The 27,864-nt window shown below is 39.1% G+C and overlaps 1 protein-coding gene across 4 annotated transcripts in view; it reads right to left on the reverse strand.

The window, feature by feature from the left end:
* RFX3 (regulatory factor X3) overlaps nucleotides 1-27,864 on the reverse strand; it is a 250,111-nt gene that overhangs the window by 64,837 nt on the left and 157,410 nt on the right. For 3 of the 4 annotated variants that reach the window (XM_073345241.1, XM_073345239.1, XM_073345242.1), the window contains exons 3-4: nucleotides 22,795-22,892; nucleotides 7,383-7,641 (exon numbers count right to left, since the gene is read on the reverse strand). In XM_073345241.1, the coding sequence (XP_073201342.1) occupies nucleotides 7,383-7,641; nucleotides 22,795-22,892 (357 nt within the window). The remainder of the gene's footprint in view (nucleotides 1-7,382; nucleotides 7,642-22,794; nucleotides 22,893-27,864) is intronic. The other variant, XM_073345240.1, reaches the window with a different exon arrangement.

Raw genomic sequence — 27,864 nt, forward strand, 5'->3', positions numbered from 1 at the left:
AAAATGCACAGTTTGCTTGTGCGCAACGTACCAAGACATCCAAATTTTTCTGTATCCTCTTAGTTATTTATCACTCCCACTATTTTTGTGTAATCTGCAAACTTTATCAATGATGATTTTATGTTTTCTTCCAGATCATTAATGAAAGTGTAAAACAGTGTAGGGCCAAGAATCGATCCCTGCAAGATGCCACCAGAAACACACCCATTTGATGATTACATTGTCAGACCTATCAGTTAGCACAGCATTAGCTTTCTTCTAATACTTCCCCGGTGTTCCACGACATATTGAAAATCAATATTAACGATCCAGCAAGCTCTTCAGCTAGCTCTTTTAAAACTCTTGGATGCAAGTTATCTGAATCTGCTGAGTTTAAAATGTCTAACTTCAGTAGCTGCTGTTTAACAGCCTCTTGAGATACTAGTGGAATGAATGTGACTATATCATCTGTTTTTCCCCCAATACAGAACAAATGTTTATTGAACACTTTTGCCTTTTCTGCATCATTATTGATATTTAGTAATTCTACCATTTCCACTAGACCAATACCATTGTTAGGATTCTTTTTGTTCCTAATATACTTTTTAAATATTCCTTCTTACTGTCCTTAATGCTGCTGTCCATAAATTGCTCCTTCTGTCCCTTTGCTTCCCTTATCAATTTTCTATAATTCCTAGCTTCTGATTTATATTCATTACTAAGAACTTCCCCTTTCATCCATTGGTTATATATTAAAAAAAAAAATTATAGCTGTTTTCACACCCCTTCTAAACCAGGCTATGTTTTTGTAAGTCAATATGGCCTTCTTCCTTGATTCTGGGTATGTAGTAAGGTGTTCTTAAAGAATTACCAATTATCATTCACAGTTTCCTGATTACATTATTCCTCCCAGCTGATCTGGCTCAATTTTTTTTATCTTTGTGAAACTGTCTCCTTTAAAGCACGAAATATACATCAACTGTTCTTTGAAAAGGAAGTGGTGCTAGTGAGGTGAGTTAGGCTGACAGGCTGACCTGGGATCAAAGAGGCCTGAAGCAGCAGTGATCATCTCAAGAGAGAATAGCCCAGACTTGAACAGACAGAAAAATTAAACTTGAGAGATTCTGTCAGGATTCTCCACAGCAGTAGTGGAGCCTTTAACAGATTATAATGAATTTTGCTAAAGCAGACAAAAAAGAAATGGAAGCTGGAGAGACGGAATTATTCTAAGCATGGTATACCAAAAGCTTTTTAAATATACCCTCAAAAGAAATACAAATTATAAAAATAAATTAAAAAATCTTCTCTGAAGAAGATTGTCTCTGGAGTCTTCTCTGAGTGTCTACTTTAAAATAAAATATAAATAAGCCTTAAAAACCTATTATTTTTCTTAAAATTGATCAATTCAATTACAAAAATAAGCAGGATCAATCACAATCAAAAGTTTATAATTGCTACTGGACAGAAAACCTGGTGCAATTGCAGATCCTTAATATGTCTGAAACCACAAATGAATATACATATTGACTGATTAATATAAACTTTGTTATATTATCATTTTTTATATAAGGCATGTACATACTTAACATATTAGGCATGGGTGAATATCCAGAATGTTTGGGGTTTAGATAAGCATCTAAAAAGTTAAGTTTTTTTTCGAAAACTCATTCAAACTTTTAGCTTCTCCTCTCCAGCCAGACAACTTTCCCCAATAGGCCTAAGCTTCCCACCTGACATAATCCAGTCTTCTGGGAAGAGGACTAGTGGCTATCTACTCTCCTTCACTGGCATCTTAAAAGGGTGGCCAGCTCATCACTCCCCTCAAATCCTCCATTAAGCAATCTATTGGGTGTGCCAGTTCTTTCTCTCCCTTCTTCTGCAGAAAGATCCTAAACTCTCCATTGGGTTTCACTGCTGTTGGCTTTTTCACAGTTTGTGGCTAATATATCTAAGAGTATACTACACTCAGAAACACAAATCTTCAAGCTCTCACATATGGACTTGTAGATCTGGCTTTGTGTATGCCTCAATCCCAAAGGGAAATGTCATTATCTCCCAGAATTTAAGCCCTGCTGGGTTCAGTCCCATAGAGAAATCAGAAGCGAGAAAGAAAAGAAGTTCAGTTCAGGCTATAAAAACACTCCAAAAAAGCTGTGACAAAATATTTTATCTGAATCAGTTTGCCTTCCCCTAGTGTGTACAGCTATAAACTGCCAACTTAAAAGAAAAAAAAAAAGTTATTTCACCTAGGAATGGCTGAATTGTTTGGATACATTAAAACTGATCCCAAACCATCACCCAAAACACAACCACCCCAGAATAAAATAAAACTATGACACTTTATAAGTTTATATATTTTTTAAAATAATTCTAATTGTGCCATTAACATGGTGTATTACTACCATTGGGCCACCTTCTTTGTTTGTTAATACCCTTTCTCCTACCCTCAGATGCCTAGCTGGTGTGGTTTTGTTTTTTTTAAATAAGGAGCATAAGCTCTTTCAGATATGAACCATGCCTCCTTTTATGTTTGGAGAGTGCCTAGCACACTGTGATTCCAGAAACAATAGATAATAAGTATGGGGATTCAAAATATTTTTAGTTATTTGCTTTGTTTTAATTTTATGTACTTTCTGATTGAACTAAAGGATCTACACTACGAAAAATGTTCCAGCAGTGTGAGTGGAAGACTGCTTGCGTTTGGTGATGCCTTTTATGCATGGCACCACATTACTTGCTGATCAATCCCGAAACTTGTTAGAAGCAGCAGGACTGACAAACGGGAGCCTCTCATTGGCTAACAGGCATTGCAACACACTTACTGTTAAGTAGTTAAATAAATTGTTTTAAGTTTTGACATCAGAAAAATATTTGTAAAATAATTCTCTTTTATCACAGGGAAAGTGCATATGTATTTGAGTATGGGGAGACTGTCTGGAGATTCAGGTTCTATAATTTAGAGGCTGTTGATATTCCTATTACTTTCTTGTCTTTACTGAACCTCTGCAGCCCTCAGCAACTCCTACCTCATTCATCTACCACCTTGGATGGAACATGCAACCTTCTTCAATATCACTGTAAATACCAGCATAACAATCAACCAGTAACAGGAAGAGAGTTCTGCAACAATGCAACTGGAGTCTTTTCTTGACCTGTCCAAACACTCAAACCAAATGTACCAATTTTACTATGTTATTAATTTCAACTGAACTTGGCCTACCCTCATATCAGCATCACACACTACTGCTGCATCTCTGGTCTGGCTGCCATAAGTTTTTTAGTACAATAAACTATTCTTAATAACTAGGAAAATGCAAATTATTACAGCTAAACAGAAGAGCTAAGTGTTTGATGGAAATAAGCAATGCCAATGGAGGAAATGTAATGAGTAACATGAATTCTAACAAACTTTCCTCATGCATGCCAATGTATCCCTCAAGTATGTTTATGAAAGAGAGATTCTGAAAAGTTCACAACTGGTAATTAACGGAATTCCTGCTGTAACCTGAGAAGGGCACTGTCAAGTATTGTGGACTCAATATTTGTTTTGTAAAAGTTTTACAAAAGCAAATATGAATATATTTTCATGATCCAAAACAAAATATGATTTTATTTTATTTAAACAGTCCTCAAACATTACAGGAGAAAACCAGCAAAGTGTGTACCAAGGAATGCCACTAGACAGCTGGTGATCACATGGTTGCCAAAAGCTTTGATGATGTGATATGATCGCCAATGATGAACATAAACTGAACATCCAGCCAGATTACCTTAATGATTTAGCTAGATCTGCAAGAAGGCTACATCCTTGGGATTTGCCATGATGGATGATGATTATGATACATCTAAAGATTATGCTGATACATGAGAAGAAGCATAAAGTGAAAGTGAACAAAAATAAAAGAAAAACTGTCAATGATAGTCTATTTTTGTTGAAGAGCGCAATAAGTAAACAGACAGCAAATCTGAAGAAAAATAAACTGAATTTTTTTAATTTTTCCCCCCACTTCTAATAATCTACGGTACTGTGAGTAACACAGGTTTTTTTTTTTTAAAATTGACTTTTAACTTGACAGCATCCCTTTAATGTCATATTTTGACACCAAAACCAATCTATCTAATCTTTTTTTAAAATCAGGACTAGCTAAAATTTTTTTAATAAAACTAAACTGTTAAGTTCTACAGAAGCTTTGTGATTTGATGAATGGGGATGAATGACAGCAAATAAAGTTGCTTAGTGCAAGTGACAAAACAGAATTAGATACAGATATGACAAAAGTGATAGAGGTTATGATGTGCGCACACAAATGGCAATAAGCAAAATTTTAGTTGCTTACATTTCCTTTGTCTCCTTGTGAAAATTATATAAATTCATTCAAAAGGCTTGAAAAACTTTGCTGCATATTTATCACAATGACAAACAGCTTTGATACATGTTATTTAGATCACTCAAAAGAATTCTTTAGACAAGTATAGAAAAGCGTTATGATGATGCAATTAAGATGAGGGTCACAAGTGAAATGAGTTCTAGCTATCTGAGCTTGAGTCAGCAATGCATATAAAAACACTGTACTTTATTGCTAAAGATTGGCTGGTATATTATTAACTTCCAAGTAAAATTAAAACTCAGTAGGTATTTCAGATCAATTAACAGTTTGAGCTGAACCTTTTACATTTCAGTCAAACGCTTGTATGTAATCAGTTGAACCCATATATACCAAGTGCCCAATGTAATAAAAAAAATTCATACACCATTTAGCAATTTCCTGCTTAACATTTTAGAAGCAAGAAATGCATTTGCAATTTATTCAGTTTCCTTAACCAGACACTCAAACAAATACAAGGTACCTTCTGAACATGGGGGAAGAGGAGAAATATTATTGTAGTGATAAAAGAGCAATTTTACAAATACAAAGTATTTTTTCTGCACTCCTAAAACAAACGTGCTACGGTAATGTACACAGGAACACACTATATGCTTAAGACAACTTTTTAAAACACAAACAGCAAGAGCAGGGGAATTGAGATAGATATTTACCTTAAAAATATATTTTATTTTGCAAGCCAATTGTTTCTGTTCAAAATGATCACAAAACACAGAAAAAATACTGCTTGTCTTAATGTGTTAAAATTATAATTGCTGGAAAAACCACATTTTAAACTATGCTCTTAAAAGACGCATTGTTTCAAAGGCAATGTGTCTTATGTAAAGCAAAAATTAACCTGGCAAATACAATTGTTGAATTGTAGATTATATTATAAAATCCTTTGTAAATATAGAGACATGCTTCTCCATATTTGGGCAAAAATTCTAATTTGGTTTTCAGTTGCAAAATTTAACATGGGACTTTCAGACTAGTAAAAATTTTCAAGTATATCAGATTTCAATGCAAGTCCAGTATTCTTCACTTTTCTGAAATATTTTTTTCAATTATGTTTGCTGTTTACATTTAATCAACAGTTTGCCCCCGCTGAGCTCATCTTTTCCACTTATTTTATTCTGCTGTCACTTCAGACTGCTGAACTTATGACATATTATTTTATATGGTAACAGAACGGCATCAGAATGGCATCATCCTATTAAACACAAGATTATATCTGTGCTGGTAGGATCAGGTAGCTTTCTTGCTACTGGGTTATAAAGAGGGGACGTTATTATTCAAACGTAAAGCCATTAATAATAGCTAAGAGAACACAAGAAAATATTTGCCATTTAATTTTTTTTCTAGAAACATCTGTTGTGGAGATGACCCTTCTCTTCACTTTTGCCTACAGGAAACTACTCTAGTTCTGCACCTATTTTTTAATCCTAGGACGCATACTAAACTGGCTGTAAGACCAAAACTGCAGAATTTCTTCAATTTCATTGAATTGGGCTATAGAAGGAACTAATGCAAAATGTTCTATATAAAAGCCATAAAAAGGAAAAATATATGATCAGAGATTTTTTAATTAAATAAATCTGATTTATCAGTGATACTCCTTTAAGAACCACCTTTTAAAGTTAAAATACTGTAAATGCTACAACATATAATCCTTTTCCTTTAGTGATCAAAAAACATGCATATAAAAACTCCTGCTGCAGGCTGAATCTCTGTTCTCTTAATTTTCCAATATAACATGACTTAGGCTATGATTCAGAATTCTTTACGTTTTTTCTTTTCATTCATAACAGTCCTCAATAAAAGCATTTACAATACCATATAGTGATGGCAGTTTCAATGTTAGCAGGAAATATCACCTTTTACTTTTAATAATCCAGATTGCATTTAGTCCTTGATTATATTAATGCAATTAATTGTTATTTTACAAGATCATTTGAATTATCTGATGCCACAGTAATGGGCTCATCATTTCAAATGCATGCAGCTTCAAATGTTGACATATTATTTGTTGATTTTTTACTGATTTCAGCTGTCTCCAAAACTAAAATCCCTTAGTTTTTTAGTAACTTTTTGCACTAATATATAAATACTATTTAGTCATGCTCCATCTTGCTATTCTTCTCCTGAGGACATTTTTCAGTTTGCTCTTTCTACTTCACTTTCCATAATTTTACTTGTCCTTTAATTTCTAATGTCCATAATCGGGGCAGAATCTCCTCAAGGAGTAGGTAAAAAATGTACACTAGAGCTATTCAGCAAGGATACAGTAAATATAAACCAATTTTTCTTAATTAGAATCAGGACTGACTAAGTTCTTAAGGGAAAGGACTATGTTTGCCTTGTTTGTCTATATAGGTTAAGGTCACCCATCACTGTGGTAACAGAATGCTTCTTAGTATCTATATTTAATACACCTAGTACAATGAGGCTCTGATCCTCAGAAGATTGGGGTCTTTGGGAGTTACCAGAAATATAAAATAATAATTGGGAATGACCAGAAATAATAAATAATAATAATAAATAACAAGCAGAACAATACTAAAAGTTAATAATAGTGGAACAATTCAGAATTAGTGGTGACTATTTTGAGATATGATACAAAATAAATACCAAAACTGGATTTAGAAAATGCAATGAATGCAAAGAAGTTACATATATCTGTAGGGTTAAGATATTAGTTATAAAATTCAATTATATAAACAAAGTGTTCCTTGCAAGGTAATATTTTGTTTCTTTTTCAGAAAGCATAAAAACATATGTCCAACAATTTAAGGCCCTGATCCTGCAAATACTCAAGCATGCACACAACTTTATGCACATGAACAGCATAATGAACTAAATGGAGTTCTTCATATGCACAAAGTTAAGCACCTTTATAAGTGTTTGCAGGATGGGGATCAAAATTACTTATTTTTTCAAACACATTATTTCGGTTACAAGAAACATACATAGTCATAAAAGAGCACAACAGGGACCAGGAAACTTGCTCTAAAAATTTATGTAGTTCTGAATACTTACTGTAGCTGGGGAGGCCCGCATTGTATGAGTCACTGAATGAGCAGAATTTTCCATTGAATTGCCAATCAGATAGGTCCCTCCAGAGCTGCTAATGAGTTGTCCTCCTGTGACACCCATTTGAATCCCTCCAGAGCCCACCATACTATGAGATGAGACCACTGTTGTCACTTGTGCAGAACCTCCTTGAGTATCAAAGTAATTCCCCCCGGTGTTTTGGCTATACATCTGGGTTTCTGTATAAGGGTAAGTTGTTGTTCGGCTTTAGGAAAAGAAAAAAAAAAGGTATTTATTTGTCTTCTTTATTGGGTGAGTGCAATGTTAACACTGTGGAAATGAGTATACAATCAAATTAAATAAGACTGGTGCACAACCCATGCACTGACAATAGCATTTTGCAATGTCTAAGCATTGAGTAATTGACTTCCATGACTAAGTATTGAAATAAGTATTTTTCCCCAATATGGATCATCAGGTGGGCTTGAACTCCAACCTTTCAGATCCTCAGCAAAACTAGGGCCCTATTTGGCAATTTTAATTTTTGTCCATAGAATTTGCCGCAGAATTCACCCCCTTGTTGCAGGATTGCATCCCAGAATCTGATTGATTTTCAGTTGCGTTTTTAGACATTATTATTGCAGAGAAAATCTCAAAAATGTGAACCGAGTTTAAACCCAATCCAGTGTCATCTGTCTGCATCTGCGGAGAACATGAAGCAATAGCTCTGGGAATTGTGACCTGCCCCAATCATCTTAATCAGAGGCACTTTGAAATTCTGTGGCTGAGCAATTTGGCACTTTCCCAAGTTGCCATGGAATTCAACTTTTTTGTCACAGAATTCACCATATCCCTGCAACTGTGCACCTGATACTTTTCTTCCTGTCTGTGTCCCTACTAGGGTTGCCAGGCATCCAGTTTTTGACTGGAATGCCTGGTTGAAAAGGGACCCTGGTGGCTTCGGTTGGCACTGCTGATCAGGCCGTTAAAAGTCGAGTCGGTGGCGCAGTGGGGCCTGGGGTTAATGCAGGCTCCCTACCTGCCCTAGCTCCGCGCAGCTCCCAGAAGCAGCCTCCAGGTTCCTGCAGTCCCATGGCACATGGGCACCCAGGAGAGCTCTGCACGCTGCCCTGAGCATCGGCTCCCATTGGTCGGGAACTGCAACCAATGGGAGCTACGGGGGTGGTGCCTGCAGGGCCGCAGGGAGCTGGCGACCACTTCCTGGGAGCCGAGGTAAGTGCCGCTGGAACCCCGCAGCCCTTCCCCCACCCCAACCCCGTGTCCCAGCCCTGAGCCCCCTCCTGCACCTGAAACCCCTCATCCCTGGCCCGACCTCAGAGCCCACACCCCCAGCCAGAGCCCACTTTCCCTTCCACATTCAAAACCCCTCGGCCCCAGCCTGGAGCCCCTTCCTGCACACCAAACACCTCATCCCCAACTCCACCCCAGAGCCCGCACCCCTCCCGCACCGCACCCTTGCCCCAGCCCGAAGCTCTGTCCTGTACCCTTAACCCCTCATTTCTGGCCCCATCCGGAGTCCATACCCCCAATCCAGAGCCCATGCCCCCCCCCGCATCCCAACCCCCTGCCCCAGCCCAAAGCCCTCTCCCACACCCCAAACCCCTCATCCCTGCCCCACTCCGAGCCCTCACCCCCCTTTTGCACCCCAAACCCCAACCCCAGGCCAGTGAAAGTGAGTGAGGGTGGGAGAGAGTGAGCAAGGGAGGGAGGGGAGATGGAGTGAGTGGGGGGCAGGGCCCTGGAGAAGGAGCAAGGGAAGGGGGTGGGGCTGTTCTGTTTTGTGCGATTAGAAAGTTGGCAATCCTGGTCCCAGCTGTGCCAGAATCTGGCTGCTGCCTCCTGCCCTCCAGAAGGGTGAGTTAATTGGATGGCAGTGTATGCTGCCTACATTAAACCATGAAACCAGACAGCACAGGGTGAGGGCACCCAAAATTACTATCCTTCTGGACAACAAGGCATGGGCAAGACTTTCTATGCACTTTGTCAACACTACTCTATAATTATTCAGAAGAGTCCATGTGCATAAGGCAGACCACTCCCCTTTCCTCACAAGGGGTTGAGCATTCTGCCTTAACAAAAGAGTCTAAGAGACTGGAACAGGAAATAGATACCAGGTCAGCTGCTGACCAGTGCCCTACTGGCCATGACAATACATTGTTCTTTTAAAAGAACAAAGACTTACACTTGATTTATTAACAAATCAGCAGAGCAAGGGCTCAGTGGTAATTTATCCTTCTCTAGATTCTGCAATCTATTAGCTTTTAAACAATGGCAGAATCACAGAATACATGGGGCCATGATAATAGCACAGACCAGAACTTGATAGCTTAAATTACCTTTACACTCTGGCCATCATGAACTCCCTCGGGATTCTTCCTTGTCATTCAAAGCCACTTTAGAAGCTATGAAGCTTCACTTTAAAAAATTGTAATGCTTTTAAATCCTTGTGCTATACTATTATTGTCATGAGAGGGTGGAGCTTCTAAAGTAGCTTTTGAAGTTTTTTTTTTTAAAATGATTCCAACCTTCTTTGTAAAGTCTATTGAGATCTATACATGAAAAGCACTATATAAGAGCTAGGATTTTTATTATTAATTATTATTATTATGATTATTTCAAAAGTATAAAAACAGCCGTGAGAATTCACCACCAATCTAAGAAGACTGCAGCATCATACAGAATAAAACAAACAAAAAAAACCTGTGAAAAAATATTTGGTGAGGAGGGAGTTCCTGGATGTGCGTTCTACTCTTTAGTAACACCTCTTCCTGAGAACTGGAAGCATTCAATCTTGTGCATCACAATACACCACCAGGCATGCCAGTTACTAAAGTTCTGTGCATGCCCTGTTATATTTTATTGTTTACGTACCATTTTCCTCTAGAAATTTTCAAAAAAAATTAATACTACTAAAAATAAAACTTCAGGGACAAAAAAGTTGTTTTACAGAATGAGTAGTTTGTAGCACATCAGAACAGAAACCAGCTATCCAATTGTGAATTCAGTAAATCTAGGCATTACTGTAATGCTACTACTAAAATAAATTTGAAGTTGCACAGCTGAATTTCTAACAACTGACTATGGGCACCTAAATACTGTTACTATGTTTGTTTGTTTTTTAAATTCTTCAGTTTCTACTGTCATACTTTTTGGGGAAAACGTATATAATAATCGTGAATAAATGCACTGATACAGAAAGGATAAATCTTGTTATTGTTCTCCCTTAAGTTTAGACTGTGTGTATGCACACACACAGAGAGTGATGTATTCCCAGCTGACTCTATTATTAGGTTTTATGTAAACGTCAAGACTCTGATCTGTTCACTTCTATAAATTAGTGCTCCTTCCAGCCATCCCATCATGCCTTAGCCAGTACCTTAACTCTACGTGACTCTGAATTTTCTTTGAACTACTAATTCGCTAGGTGATCACCATCTCTGTATTTATGTTTGTATGTAGGGGTTGTTTTTCGTTTTAGAACCACTTTTACTTATACTGTCTTCTTCAAAAATATTTTTTCCTCGCAATGAATTTTCTTCCTGTAATGTCATGTTTTACTTTAAAAAAAAAGCAGCCGTCTAATTATACAATTTTGAAGCTGGTTAAGAATCTGAACTCAGGAATGTGCACTCAAGTTGAGCCTATAATTTTTTAGTGTTAATCATCTTTTACTTTATTTTCAGAATCATTATTCTCCAATTGTAAACTGTAAAGATTGAATTATTAATTCACATTGCTAATTATAAGCACTCTCTTCCAAATACAATTCTTGGAAAATACATGAAATAATCAAAATTATAGATACAATATTATAATTATATATAATATTATAAATTTATATATATATATATATATATAAAAACACACACACAGATATCTAACATTAGAAATATTGGCATATATTACAGTGACTGTAAAGGGGTAGTACACTTCTGTGTTTAAAATGAGGGAAATGACTTTCTTTGCAATCCTATTAATTTTTCTGTAGTTCTAGTCCACATAAGAAATAAAGGGGCATAATTATAAAACTCAGAATTACTCATCAGACTTTTTTGTGGACTAGCCAGTCTGAGCTGGTAGAAATGTTTGTCAGAAGTTATACTTAAAGTTTTGAAATGTAGATTAGCCTTACACAGGATATAACCATTTCTGAAGGGACTATTCATTGAGCTATATAGAATATGGTGGATGTAAATAAAAATATGGATAATTCCATATAATGAATAAGGAGCTGTGGACCTAGGATTGTGCATGGAGCTGGTAACCCCATCACATAAAACAAATATAGTACAGGAATGAATGCTGGCAGTCATATTGGTGTGCCACAGGCTCCAAAAAGACATCAGCTTCATGGGAAGAATATGATAGGCATTAGTCAAACCCAGAAGGAAGCCTATGTCCTGAAAAGTACATTGGTCAAGATCAGATCAGTGATGAAAATCAGATTTTGGAATGTGAGAATAATATATGAAACTACTAAAACTGCTAAAAAAAGAAAGAAAGAAAAAGGACAGCTATCATCTTGATGTCCTTGTTATCAGTGAGTGTAGGTGGACAGGTTCAAATAAACTACATTTCAGAGAAACAAATAAGATCATAATCTACTGTAGGAAAGTAGATGATAGCCATGAAGCTGGCACAGAAATTCTAAAGTTGAAAGAAGCTGAGCAGGCACTAAGCAAGTGGGAATAGTTAAATTAAGGAATTATTGGAACTTGTTTTCAGACTAGATTCTTCAAACTAACAGTCATACAATGCTATGCACCAAACCAGGAAAAGCCTGGAAAAGAAAAAAATTGTTTTTTATGATTTGTTATAGGATGTGTTAACCAAAGTCCTCAAATATGATATCACAGTGACTATGCATGATTTTAATGTAAAGGTTGGAAGTAATAATCATAATGTAATAAAGTAATAATGATTGGTTGGATATGATTATGGGCAAATGCGGCAGGGATTTGGACATGAATCAAAATGGTGAACAACAAGCAGAAAGTTGCAGTGTGAATGACCTAGTGATAAGTGGAGCAACACTCCCTTCCCGCATAATGAAATCCATAAAGTGACACTGAACTCCCCAGATGGTACTGCAAAGAACCAGATACATTGCTTCTGCATTTCAAGGAAGTTTTGCAGCTCGCTGGCAGATGTATGTGCATACAGGGGAACAGACATGGGAAGTGACCATAATCTTTGTATCACTAAATTGAAGATCAAGTTAAAGAAGAAGAATGTGGTTAAAAAAAGGCCATGAAGCAAGTGTGCAAAATTAGAAGATCCAGACACAAAATGTGCTTTTCAGTTTGAACTGAAGAACAAGTTCAGTGTTCTCATGGAGTCAAACTGAAGGAAACAAAGAAACTGATACTATGTGAGAAGATATCAGAGAGTGCTATCTAGAAAGTGCAAAGACAGTCTTAATAGCAATGAAATTTAAAAGGTATGGATGGTCTAGTGATGCACTTGGGAAGCAGTGGAAAAAAGAAGCGTAAAGCAAAAACTTACGAATGCTAAGACAAGAAGAAGAGACAAACAAGTAGCAAGAAGAATACAGAGCTCTAGACAGAAAGATAAAAAGGAGTGCTAGAAAAGATAAAAAGGCATTTATTGATAGAATCTATGAAGAGGCTGAAGATGCCAGCCAAAGAGGTGAATTTACTACTTTGTGTAAAACAACCAAACAGCTAATAGGAAACTCTAGCAGTATTGGAGGACCTACTAAAGATGCAAATGGAAATACACTAAGTACGGAACAAGAACAAAGGAAAAGATGAGCAGAACATTTTCAGGCTGTTTTAAATAGACCAAGTCCAAGTGAACTATTAGAAATACATGATGAAGACCTACCACCAGAGCTTGATATTGATTTAGAAGACATTACAATGGAATAAGTTAGAAAAGCCATCAGTAAACTTAAAAATGGGAAAGTAGCTGGAGAGAATAACATTACCAAAGAGATGCTTAAAGAAAGTTATGAAAGAGCCCTCTATGACTTTCCTTGGGTTTTTTATAGAATATGGAATGAAGAAAAGAACCCATCCCAATGGAAGAGGGGCCTTATTGTAAAATTGCCAAAGAAATGCGACTTTACCAACTACAATAACTGGAGAGAAATTATATTACTCTCAGTGGCTGGGAAAATCACGTGCAACATCATCCTGGAACCTTTTAAGAAACGTATAGATCTCCAACTTGGAGAAGAACAAGCTGGTTTTAGACCACTGAGATAATGTGCAGACCATATTGTTGTTCTCAGACATATTACAGAACAAAGTGTAGAATGGAAAGCCCCTCTTGTGATAAATTTTATAAATTTCCAGAAGGCTTCTGACAGTATACACAGAAAGAAAAGGAGGACTTGTGGCACCTTAGAGACTAACCAATTTATTAGAGCATAAGCTTTCGTGAGCTACAGCTCACTTCTTCAGATGCATATCGTGGAAACTGCAGCAGGCTTTATATATACACAGAGAATATGAAACAATACCTATTCCCACCCCACTGTCCTGCTGGTAATAGCTTATCTAAAGTGATTTCCAGCACAAATCCAGGTTTTCTCACCCTCCACCCCCCCACACAAATTCACTCTCCTGCTGGTGATAGCCCATCCAAAGTGATAACTCTTTACACAATGTGCATGACAATTAAGCTGGGCTATTTCCTGCATAAATCCAGGTTCTCACATCCCCCCCACCCCCATACACACACAAACTCACTCTCCTGCTGGTAATAGCTCATCCAAACTGACCACTCTTCAAGTTAAAATCCAAGTTAAACCAGAACATCTGGGGGGGGGGGGGTAGGAAAAAACAAGAGGAAACAGGCTACCTTGCATAATGACTTAGCCACTCCAAGTCTCTATTTAAGCCTAAATTAATAGTATCCAATTTGCAAATGAATTCCAATTCAGCAGTTTCTCGCTGGAGTCTGGATTTGAAGTTTTTTTGTTTTAAGATAGCGACCTTCATGTCTGTGATTGCGTGACCAGAGAGATTGAAGTGTTCTCCGACTGGTTTATGAATGTTATAATTCTTGACATCTGATTTGTGTCCATTTATTCTTTTACGTAGAGACTGTCCAGTTTGACCAATGTACATGGCAGAGGGGCATTGCTGGCACATGATGGCATATATCACATTGGTGGATGTGCAGGTGAACGAGCCTCTGATAGTGTGGCTGATGTTATTAGGCCCTGTGATGGTGTCCCCTGAATAGATATGTGGGCACAGTTGGCAACGGGCTTTGTTGCAAGGATAAGTTCCTGGGTTAGTGGTTCTGTTGTGTGGTATGTGGTTGTTGGTGAGTATTTGCTTCAGGTTGCGGGGCTGTCTGTAGGCAAGGACTGGCCTGTCTCCCAAGATTTGTGAGAGTGTTGGGTCATCCTTTAGGATAGGTTGTAGATCCTTAATAATGCGTTGGAGGGGTTTTAGTTGGGGGCTGAAGGTGACGGCTAGTGGCGTTCTGTCAAGAATTATAACATTCATAAACCAGTCGGAGAACACTTCAATCTCTCTGGTCACGCAATCACAGACATGAAGGTCGCTATCTTAAAACAAAAAAACTTCAAATCCAGACTCCAGCGAGAAACTGCTGAATTGGAATTCATTTGCAAATTGGATACTATTAATTTAGGCTTAAATAGAGACTTGGAGTGGCTAAGTCATTATGCAAGGTAGCCTGTTTCCTCTTGTTTTTTCCTACCCCCCCCCCCCCCAGATGTTCTGGTTTAACTTGGATTTTAACTTGAAGAGTGGTCAGTTTGGATGAGCTATTACCAGCAGGAGAGTGAGTTTGTGTGTGTATGGGGGTGGGGGGGATGTGAGAACCTGGATTTATGCAGGAAATAGCCCAGCTTAATTGTCATGCACATTGTGTAAAGAGTTATCACTTTGGATGGGCTATCACCAGCAGGAGAGTGAATTTGTGTGGGGGGGTGGAGGGTGAGAAAACCTGGATTTGTGCTGGAAATCACTTTAGATAAGCTATTACCAGCAGGACAGTGGGGTGGGAATAGGTATTGTTTCATATTCTCTGTGTATATATATAGCCTGCTGCAGTTTCCACGATATGCATCTGAAGAAGTGAGCTGTAGCTCACGAAAGCTTATGCTCTAATAAATTGGTTAGTCTCTAAGGTGCCACAAGTCCTCCTTTTCTTTTTGCGAATACAGACTAACACGGCTGTTACTCTGAAACCTATACACAGAAACAGTCCTTGGAAAATTATGGCATACTAGGGAATACAAGCAAAAATGATTAAATAGCAGATCTATATCATAATGTTGAATGTGCAGTCAAAGATGGTGACAAAATCAATCAATGCTCTGCAGTGACAACAACTGGAGTAAGGCAAAGCTGTATTATGTCCCCACTATTGTTTGCATTCGTCACTGGCTATGTCATGAGGAAAGTAACCACAAAAGATAAGCAGTGAATTTTATAGATAAATTATAAAGCACAATTTGATGACTTTGTTTTTGTCAATGACATTGTCCTGATTAATCAACATATCATTTAATGGAAGAAAAGACCCAGCTTTTGGCAGACACAGCAAAACAAGTTAGCTTGTTCATCAGCAAGAGAACGACAAAAATATATGGCCATCCAACACCCCTAAAGCAACCATCAAAGTAGATGGAGAAAACAACAAAGAAACACCAGAAGAAGTAAGTCATTTTACCTGGGGGTTGAGATGTGAAATGATGGTGACACTATGCTATATATCAAACAACAAATATCAAAAGCAGCACGACTTACATAAATTTGAAAAGATTTGGAAAAGTAGCATGATTGGCACTAACACAAAACTATGAATTTTTAACACTGGCATCATGTCTGTCCTCCTTCATGAACCACAGTCACGGAAATCTACAACAGAAATTGATAAGAAGAAGATCAACCCATTCCAAAGTTAACAACTACAAAAGATTTTCAGAATTCACTGAAGAGAGTTTCTTGCAACATCAGAAATTCTAAGAAGAGCAGACCAATCTGAAGCATTAAACATGGTATGAAGAGGAAGATGGACATTTTCAGGACACACTTTAAGGAAGCCACCAACACCATTTCCAATCAGATGATAATATGGAGACAACATGAACAGAGAAAAAGAGGATGGCCTAGAGAAACATTATGCATAATAACAGAGCAAGAAGCCAAATCTATTAACATGACACCCAGGGCTTGTCTACACTACTGTGTACTTAAATCTACCGCGGTGTCTTCACTGCAGTAAGTCGACAGCTGATGCTCTCCCATCGACTCCGCTTGCGCTCCTCGTTCTGGTGGAGTACCGGAGTCTATGAGAGAGCGATCAGAAGTCGATTTATCGCATCTATACTAGATATAATAAATCAACCCGCACTGGATTGATTGCTGCCCCCCAATCCAGTGAGTAGTGTAGACAAGCCCCCAGAAGCCTGAATAGACCAGCACAAGACCGAAATAAATGGCAGAAACTAATGGGTGCTCTTTGCACCTGAGGGTATGAGAGTATATAGAGATAAAGAAGACAAATATAAATTTACATTTAAGATGTTCTAGCTGTATATTGGGGTATGCTAATTTTCTACAATTACCATAGACACTCTCTAATGTGTCTAATATAAATGTTATGTTAATGTGCACAGATGGTAATTCACCTGCAAAAGAGTCAAGAAATTCAAAGTTATGGCTCCCACAGCAACTGTATCATAACTTTCTTTCACATTTTGGCCTGAATCCCATGTCCCAGCATAATGACTGAATAAACAGGTTTTATGCAGGGCGCTCCTTGGGAGCTACACTGAACAGAATCCTTCATTCCCAAGATATGGAAAGGAAATATTGCAGTTTGTGGGCTGCAATAGCCTCCATAGCCCCACCATATGAAAGTATAGCCAGCAGATCCATACAGTCAGAGGTCCCCCATTCTTGCTGGTAGAGAGCAACATTCTCAAACACACAAGGGGTGGCGATTTCTCCAGCACAGACTCTCTAAACCATTGGAAGAGAAACAGATCACATGGGTTGAGGTTGGATGGACTAATAGAATGTCATTGCTTCCAACGATCAAATTTCTGTTTAACTAAAGAAAACACATAAAGTCTAAAGAAAGGTAGAAGGACAGGTGGGTCTACGTTTATCAGAGAACAAAAATTACAGGTAAGTAATTTGCTTTTCTCCAGTAGTTAATTATAGTAAATCTACTCTATGTATATTCTATATATAGAATAATTACATAAAATATATCTGCAACAAGAATAACTATATGAGAGAAAACTTACACTAAAACAGGGTTGCATGAAATACAACATGTAGAAATTCCATTGTGACATTAAATGAATAATGTTGACAAACCATATAGCCTACATATTATTGATTATACAGACACTTCCAAAATGTGTTAAGAAGTGAAAATAAATATGTACGCATAAACAGCAAGACAGTTTTTGTACAAGGAGACAAACACTGCAGAATCCAGTATTCAATCCAGTATTTCTTGCTCATGGAAATAGAAATGTTTTAAAGTCCACTGGACACATAGCATTTAAGAAAAGTTTGGACTCATGAAAATTGAGTAAATAAAAAAAAGTTCCCCTGTACTTTGAAGCCTATGTTCTCTGAGGACTCTTAAGGAAGGGAAGAAGGATGGGTTGGAAGATCCACACTGACTATAATATCTCAAAGAAACACAGTTTCTAGAGATTAACTAACCATTCTTTCTTTGTGTATGTGTCATCGTGGATTCCACTGTAGATGGCTGGCACAGAGCATCGTCTTCAGGATGGCAGGCATGAAGAGCACCAGATACATTAGTCAAACAAGGATGGGAGTACTGCTCTTCTGAACCTGGTATTGGATCTACTAGCCAAGTGCAGTGCACAGTGCTCTACATATGAGAGCAGACTGCTCCACCTAGCAGAGTTCAGATACTGGAACTTTTCTGAAACAGGCCAAGGATGTTGCTTGACCTCTGACAGAGTTAGCCTTGAAAGTGGGGGAGGTATATTTGACAGCTGGCAGCACAGATCAGACACAGTCTAAGTTCCATCTTGCTGCCACACTTGGTAAGAGGGAATTATGGGAGGGTTGTGGCTGCTGTGCCCTTTATGTTCTTGTACAGGAGCACAAGGAAGCACAGGACACATGTGCAGCCCCAATGGACATTGCTACTGAAAAAAATTCCAAAGAAGGTGGAGATTGCTCGTGCAGTAGGGCTGGATACTATCTGGAAGGGGAGACTGGAGAAATACAGTGCCACTCTCTCCTAGACTCCAATGCCCAGGTATCCATTGTACATACCACTGAGACCGAGAGGAATCATCAACCCTATAAATTAGCTGTCAGGGTGGATAACAGAATGATGCTTCAAGTTCTGGGAATGTGGCACACAGTCATCAACCTCCAGGCTTTACAACTAACCTGTGAATTCCTCTTGGTAAAAGATGGCACTCAGTATGCCTGATTGGGACGGACTTCCTGAAGAAATACCATGTTGCTGTGAATTTCACCAACTGTTCCTGTTCTCTGTTCGGAAGGTGATTTCCCCTGTTCACTACAGACGGCCATGTGGAAGTGCATGGAGAGGTGGTAGAAAAAAATCTGATGGAGCCTCTAAAATTGAGATGATTATCCCAGGCAGATCAAAGGTGGGTGCCAAGATGATGAAGGTGGTCTGATTGAGCCCTAACCTTCAAATAGGCTGGAGCTCCTCACTGGACACTCGATTGGTAGGAGCTGATGTGGCAAATCCTGGTATGGATAGCCAACATGTCAACAAAGCCCATTGGTCGTGTATCAGCATAGGGTGATTGGCACACTTGAGAGGGGTGTGCTGGTCCTGCAGAAAGATCACAAAACCAAGAATCCAGTTGATGTGAGGAAGTTCAAACCAGACCAGGGTCAAGGTAACAAAGGGCTGGGAAGAAAGGCTCAGAGAGATGCAGGACTTGAGTTCAAGTTTAAACAATACAGTCTGAAGCTTGAACAGATGTGAACAGTACAGGAAGTTTTGTTAGAATATGCAAATATATTTAGTCATGACCCATCATCTGGGATGCACTGTGTTAATAAAGTATTGGATCAGTTCAGGGAATGCCAGACGTATCAGTCAAAGACTTGGAAGGATCCCCATTCATTTTCAGCAGGAGTTCAAGCAATGGCTCACAAGAAATGGAGGAGAGTGGGCTCATTAGGCCCTCTGTGAGCCTGTAGGCTGCTCCAGTGATTTTGGTGTGGAAGAAACATGGATGTGTGTGGGACTGCAGGGATTATCATAGACTGAATTATGCAACTGTTAATAATGCCTATCCCTTGCGCCACACTGACAACACATTAGATGGCCTGGTTAAAGACTGATGGTTCTCCACCCTTGACCTGGCAAGTGGGGTTCAGCCACTGTAGGTGTATCCAGAAGATAACGCTAAAACAGCATTGTGCACCAAGCAGGGACTTTTTAAGCTCAACATGCTGCCATTTGGTCTGTGTAATGTGCTAGGTACATTCCAGAGGCTCATGGATATCGTATCAGCAGACTTGCAGAAAACATCCTACCTAGTGTACCAGGATGAGATCACTGTGATAGGCTGAATTTTGGAAGAACATTTGCAGAAACTGAAATCAGTACTCAAGAAGTTGAAAGGTGCCAATCTGAAAGTTAACGACACTAAGTGTCAGCTTTTTCTTTAGCGATGTGACATATTGGGGCACATGATCTCTATGGAGGGAGCAGGCCCAGATCCAGAGAAGGTGGATATGTCAGAGCATGGCCTGTATCTTGGTATGTAACCAAAGTGCACAGTTTGCTACGTCTGGCCTCCTACTACAAAAGATCCGTAGCAGAATTTGCTGTCTTGGCCAGCCCCTTACACAAAAGCCCCACCAGATTTGAAGTTCTCTGGAAATGTGGAAGACAACGGGAGAAGATTTAACTGACACTATATCTGCGAAAAGGGAATAGCAGGTTGGACATCGCTGGATTCCATTTCGCTGCCACAGATGGTAAGAGGAAACTATGGAAAGGATGCGGCTGGTCCAGCTTTTATGCCCTCACATGGGAGCACAAGGAGGCACAGGCTGCATGAACGGTCCCAAGGGATGCTGCTATTCAAAAGACAACAATCTCATGAGCATGGGATGCATGCACAACTACACTGGGATTTACACTGACATAAAGTAGAATCTTGGGTTCCATCCAAGCTCCAGAGGAGAATGTGCTGTAACAGGCAGACTCTTCTGCCCATTTCCCCACGCATGATCCATTCTGACCCATCCCCTCCAATCTGTCCCTGTCCCAGTCCTGTCTCTTCCCTACCTCTGGCTCCTTATCCAGTCCCACTATCCTTACCTAGCCAGTCCCAGTCTCCACTGCTCAGGCTTCTCATTCCATTCTCAGTCTCCTTGCCCATCCATTTCCAGTTCCTCCCTATCCCCAACTCCTTGTCCCCAGTCTCTTTGTCCATCCAGGCCCAGACCCGCCTGTCCCCCATGGCTCCTCATCTGAACTGCCTCCATCCTGGTCTCTAGTGGTCCATCCATGCTCCCTGTGCCCACTGGCTCCAAATGGCACTCTCTCCCCCCAGGCTGCTCATCTAACTTTGGTGCCTCCCCCACAAGTCTCTTGTCTCAGTCTTACTGCCCAGTCAATCCCAGTCAGGTCCCCTGGCTCTTCATCCAGTTTCTTTCTCCTGGCTGTCTACTGGCTCCCAGACACTCGTTCCTCCAGCTCCAGTAGTCTTGCCCAGCTAGTCCCAGTCTCTGGCTCATTCTGTCCCAGTCTCCCCTGGACCCCAGTCCCAGCCTCCTTGCTCAGCCAGTCCCAGTTTCCCTCTCTCCCACAACCAGCTTGCAGTCCCAGTTTCCACCCCACATGCTCCTTTTCCCAATCTACTCTCACTGCCACCCCTTCTCAGGGCTGGCTTTTCTTCCCTCTGCATTCAAATCAGGCAGCTTCTTCATCCATGCTGCTTGAGCCCAGCAAGACAGTCACTGAGAGCAGAGGAGAAAGAGATTCCTTGCTCTCAGTTCTGGTCCCACACACAGCATACCCTGTAGTAGGCCAGAACAGCAATTGCAGGGGGAGTTCTGTTCAGCCCTGGGTTGCAGCATGCCCACTGCAAACAGAATCTTTGGAAAATGTAGCTACTAACATCTAAAATGTCTCTACTGAGCGTGTGTGAAATGTAATTTTTCAAAGGATTATAACTTGGCCAAATTTTGGCCGATGTTCACTGGAATGGCAAAAGGCATATCCCTGAGACAAAGGCTACCCCTGCGAAATTTCAAGTCTGTGCTCCAAAGAATGGGGGCACTAGGGCATTTCGCCAGAAAGATAGCCAGAATTTTTTCAGATGGACAAAACAGTGTATAATAGCTGAACTACTTGAAACTTTTCAGACTAATTTAGCCAAAGGCGGACACCCAACACACAAAATTTCAGCCCAAATGGTTAAAGTTTGGCAAAGTGATAAGAAAATGAAAACAGGGTCTTATAATTGGAAGAGTTGGGCAATCTTAATAAGAGGCAGTACTACCAGCCCTGCCTAGAATAGGATAGTTGAGTAGTATGTGCAAGAGAGAAGGAAAACAAGCAGCAAGGCAGTATGTGCAGTGGGTCACTGGGAGAAGGCGTAGGAAGAGAGGAAAACCATGTTGTGCTGGAAGGCACTGAAAGAGTTAACTTTGGAAGAGTTGCTACACCTGGAAATAAAGTTGATTCTGCTGTGCCGCTTTTAAATTATCAATAAATAGATCTTTGCTGATACCACACATGTTTCTGTGTGCTCCTTGCTCCTAAATGCACTCACAACACAACACAACACAGATGGAAGAGGAAGATATCTGGAGAAGGGGACCATGTAGCACTAACTGAGACAAGGTTACTCTTATTTCCCTCCTGAAAGGGAAAGAACACATCTCATTAAACACAGTAAAAACACATCACTTCTTTTCCACAAGTAATTGTTGTAGTTGCCACAGGTAGTGCTATTGCAAGTAGGATTATAATTGGAAGGGGACGTGGCCAATAACTTGAGTCTTTTTTTATGAAAAAACTTTATTGCAAAGTTAGATAACTCTTTCTATGGCTAGGATTTAAACTTACCCATAAAACTAAAGGTTAAAAAATATGACAGAATACTGTAGATGTAATTGTTATGTAGGTCCAACTAAAACAGTTGCAGAAATATACCTGTATTAATTTCAAGGCAAAAGTTCTATCTGAAAATATTTAAACTATGTGAATTCATCTCCTATTTTCTCCCTAGAATTATTTCAAATGACACTACAAGGAACAAGCTTTTAACCACTGACAATTTCTCTCATCCACTTACAAAACTGAAGCCAGTAAGGTGTCATTAGAGATGTGTATTTAACCACACATCCTGCCAGGTATGGAAATTCCAATTAATAAAACTTACATAGCTCCATTTGTGTAGACCGTGTCACTTCCCTCCACATACTGCACCTGTGCTGGGTAGACATGCTGTACCTGCTGCACGGTCTGCACCTGCTGTACCTGTAAAAACAAACAAAAACAAAAAACCACCAGGCACTTTATGGGACATGGTATTTTGCAAAAAGTATGTCCAGTGCTAAAGTGGTTCTAATGGTTACTAAGCAATATGAAATAGTTGGGGCACATGAATGTTCTAACAGTTATTAAACAATAGAGAATGTGACAGCTGTGGGATAAGGCTGCAATTACCACATTACAGTACTGACATCTCAGAGCCATACTCTTGGGAGTGCATGTACTCTCAGTGACAAAGTCAGAACCACCTGGAAAACACTCGACTACATATTTACTCCTTCACAACAGAAGCCTCCTGGAACTCACTCCAGTTCCTTTCTATTTAAATCATAATCTACCCTAAAAAGAACTGGGGAAGGTGGATGAGAAGTGTGGATCAATGCTGTTCATCTATTCTAAGAATTACATTTTCTAGGTAAGTAAGTTTCCTTTGGCCTTGTCTACCCTGGATTTTTGCTCCAGTGCAGCTATACCGACGTAGCTGAGCTGGTATAAATCCCTAGTATAGATGTGATGCACTGGTGTAAAAACTGGGATTGCATTAGTGTGATATACCGGAGTTTCTAATTGGGGTAAGCTGCATCACTTTTTAAGTGAATGCTGTGAAACTGGTGTAACTATATCAAAACCCTCAGTATAGATAAAGCCTTTCTCTGAGTATTGAAAGCAGAGTTTCCCCACTTAAACCCACCTTTGCACTCTGCTGCCCCAGGTATCACCTACTTCAGTAGGCACAGAACACAATTCCACCCTATTTCTGGAAGCCAAGTCAAAAAAGTAATGTTGCATAAATTTATGAATTGAACTTCAGATAGAAACCTTCCCTATCTCAGTGACAGAAATATTTCTTAGACATGCTGTTGTCAGGCAGCCTTGGACCTGGTAGAATATGCCTTAAGGCCTCCCAGCACTCCAATATCCCTCTAGCATGGTTCTCATTTCATTCTGTGGCTCATCAGGAAGGACTCTTTGAGAACTTCTCAATTAGAACATCTCTATCATCCTGACTACCTCTGCAAAATTCTGACTATAACAGATTTTTTTCTACTCTCTCTTTTCCGGTACTGACTCATTCATTTAGAAAAGAGATTTTGTGACAGATTTATAGAAACTCTTCCCTATATTGACTATAAAGCTTAGATTCTGAGAACAATCCCACACTTTAATACTGTTGCTAAAGTTCAATAGAAAAATGGAGGTTTTTGAAATGATCCTTTTTGAAGATTAGATTAATTAGTGTTTACCACCAGAAGTTTTGTGAAATATTTCCATTGTGAACCATTTATACAAAGACAATCCTGCTCTTGCACAGCCTGCTCTTTTGGAAAGAGTACCTGACCTGTTATTTTTCAAAAAATCTTAATCAAGTGGTAAAGATGATTTCTTAACAGTACGACAGGATATGGCTGCATACGTTTCCTCTCCAACCAATCTCTGGCCTTATAAAAGGGAGACTCAGTAAAGAAATGAAATCACGAGACCACTATTTAATCCAGAAGCTCTTCTTATTACTTGACTTCAAAGCAGATTTTGTGCATGAAAAGAGGTCATATAAATTATTGCATCACACAAAAATCTTTGTTCAACAGTAATCAAACCTAATGATGTTTTCATCCTCCTTGAATTCCTGTGCCCTCTATTTTATCCTAAATTGTAAGCCCAAATCATAATTGCTCTACAAGCGCTGGTGGAATCTGATCCAAAGCCCACTGAAGTCTATGAGAATAATTTCAACAAGCTTTGGGTCAGTCCTGAAAGCACACTTTTCCACCTTCAAATGTGTGTTTTGTTGTGTTTCACATGATAAGTGACAGAAGATTATAATAATTTTCAAGAATAAAGTCTGTTTTTAAGGATTTTTTTTTCTCCTGTGTGTATCATATAAACAAGTTCTGCAATCTGAGATTTAAGAAGAGAAACACAAGTTCCATAGTTTCATCCATATTTTAAATAAAAAAAAATTATAGCAGGATAAATAGTCAGGACTTTTTAAAAAAATTATACATTCTTGAACTCCTACAGCTTGTTTATTAATTCAATATGCTGATGCATAAAAATCCTTGCAGCAATACAAATAAAAAGCAACTGATAATGCTCCATCCACTCTGCCACCTTGCCAGAGACCATGCTTCAGAGTAAAGGTGGGAGGATGTATGTTGACTTATTTTAAAAAAAAAACAATGAAACCCTGTTAGGAGTTAAAAATGTTGTAACTAGAAGGTTCCATGGCAGTTGGAAATGACAGTTGAGTGACATCCTGAGTCTGAAAATCAGTTTTTCAGAGTTATAAGCTCACAATGAAGCCTTCAGAAAATAAAAGGTTATTTGCTAGGTCAATATTAGAGACTTGATGCTACTATAGAAACACATACACACACACCCTGGTAGAACTTCATATATACTGTATAATTCTTTGAAAAGAAAATTTAAAAGATCAGGTAACTCCCAAACAGCTTTTGTTTTTGAAGTTTAAGAAAAACTTCCTTCAAAACTGAATTTAGAGCCGGGTCCAATATATTTTTAGGGAAAAACCACGACTCCCTATAACCCAGATACTAAAATGGTCTCTTTATGGTGACGAGTGAGAAATAATATAGCTAAAAAGCCCTTGTGATGGCCTTTGTTTAGGAAAATTTTGTCTTGAAGAAAACCACTTTAAAGAAGTGTTAACAATAAAACTTGTTAAATCACTAAGCTAGATCCTATTTTAAATTATATTTATAAGGAAAAAGAAAAGGAGTACTTGTGGCACCTTAGAGACTAACCAATTTATTTGAGCATAAGCTTTCGTGAGCTACAGCTCACTTGAAAGCTTATGCTCAAATAAATTGGTTAGTCTCTAAGGTGCCACAAGTACTCCTTTTCTTTTTGCGAATACAGACTAACACGGCTGTTACTCTGAAACCTATTTATAAGGAAGTATCTGACTTTTTAAGTTAGAAAAAGTTCATTCACTACCAAAGCCAAATCTGTGTTAAACCTCTTGAGAAAGGGCACATCTTCTTAAGGTTCATTTTCACTGCACGCTTCTTTCAGCTGTGTGTAGAATGCATACGTATCTAGCCCCCTTGTGTGGGTGAATAAACAGCAGTGTAGCCAGGGAGACACCTATTAGATGGGTGGAGTAAAGACACTCCTGAAGGGTGCGAATATATATGCAAGTTCATATCCTATATACTCACTACTTGCCCAAGCCTGTCTACACAGCTGTATTTTGCAGTGTAGTGTCCTGCTGCCTCCCTGCTGCTGGAACCTTGCCCCTCTACAGGAAAAGACTCTCCCAACAGGGAAAGGCTCTGTCATCTCCCTACTGTTGGAGTCTTCCCCCTCTAAGGAACCTCCCCCTCCTCCCCGCTGTCAGAGGCTTTCCTCACCATAGTGAAAGGCTCCGGCAGTAGGGAGCTACTGAAGCTTTTCCCCTCTGCCAGAGCCTTTCACCAACACATGATGTAGTTACAGTGTGGGCACAGTAGGATTTTCATTGTGGCCTGTAGCTACATATATCCTACACACAGCCACCAGTGAGGTGTAGTGCAGACATAGCCTTAGACTGAGTAGGGCACATCTCTCTATTTAGGGATGGGAGGTCAAGGAGAACAGATATCTCCTCAAAGATATAGGGGCCCAATACATTTAGGAGAATTTGGCCTGAGGAAAAACTCATCACCATTTTCAGTGTAAGACTGTAGCACTATTGAAATTTTTTTTCTGTCCCTTCTTCTGTTTTATATGTCATTTTTGCCTGACAACTTTTATTTAAATGTTTAACAAAAAATTTACAGTGTGGTCTGTTTGCTTGTGAAGTAGAACAGTGATTGGGAGGCTCAGAGAGAGTGTCCACCAGAGGCTCTTTAAATCTCAAACTGTCTGATTGGTCTCCCTGCCTGTGTGACAGTGTAAGAGCAACCAGCTATTAAGGCGAAATTACACAAGATACTGAAACATTTATGACATTCTGATGGTGTTCAAGCTCTAAAACTGGTATTATTAGGGATGGGGGAAGCATAGTCAGGGGAACTTTTGGAACTGTCTTGCCAGAAGACAGGAAATAAACTGACTGGCACAGGAAGCAAATGGGGTTAACAAGGACCTACTGGACCTACTAGTAGATTTCTTTGACTCTTCTTGTTTGGTTGTTTCCAGCCTGGAGTAATTGGAAGAGGAGAAGGAGTAAGCAATCAGCGTGTCCCCAATAGAATGAGAGGCAGAATGAATGCTTATTTTGATGTAGCTTTTTAGTGATTATTTTTATTATTATTTGCAGAAGAAAACAATACCAAAACAAATTACATGCTTGAGTAACATATGCTGCCCGAGAGGAACAAATGGAGCACTAATTTATACAGTATGTGGATGCAAATGTTTGTCAACAAAAATAAAGCGAATAAAAATATTCAATTTAAAAACAGAAACCATCTTGAACCACAAAAGTGAAACAGGGAACTTTAAATTTCAAATTAAATGTATTTGTATTAAAACCACTAAGAAGGAAACATTAGAAAAATAAATAGGGTAAAATAAACTGGGTGACTGGGCAACAAAATGGCAGATGAAATTCCAGGCTGATAAATGCAAAATAATGCACATTGAGAAACACAATCCATATGAAATGATGGGGTCTAAATTAGCTGTTACCACTCAAGAAAGAGATCTTGCAGTCACTGAGTCTGAAAACATCCACTCAATGTGCAGTGGCAGTCAAAAAAGCTAACAATGTTGGGAATCATTAAGAAAGGGATAGATAATAAGACAGAAAATATATTGCCTCTATATAAATCCATGGTACGCCCACATCTTGAATATGGCATGCAGATGTGGTCGTCCCATCTCAAAAAAGATACATTGGAATTGGGAAAGGTTCAGAAAAGGGCAACAAAATTATTAGGGGTATGGAACGGCTGCCGGATGAGGAGAAATTAATAAAACTGGGACTTTTCAGCTTGGAAAAGAGACGACT

Source organism: Lepidochelys kempii, chromosome 5, assembly GCF_965140265.1.
Source record: "Lepidochelys kempii isolate rLepKem1 chromosome 5, rLepKem1.hap2, whole genome shotgun sequence".
In the NCBI taxonomy this organism is placed as follows: Eukaryota; Metazoa; Chordata; order Testudines; family Cheloniidae; genus Lepidochelys; species Lepidochelys kempii.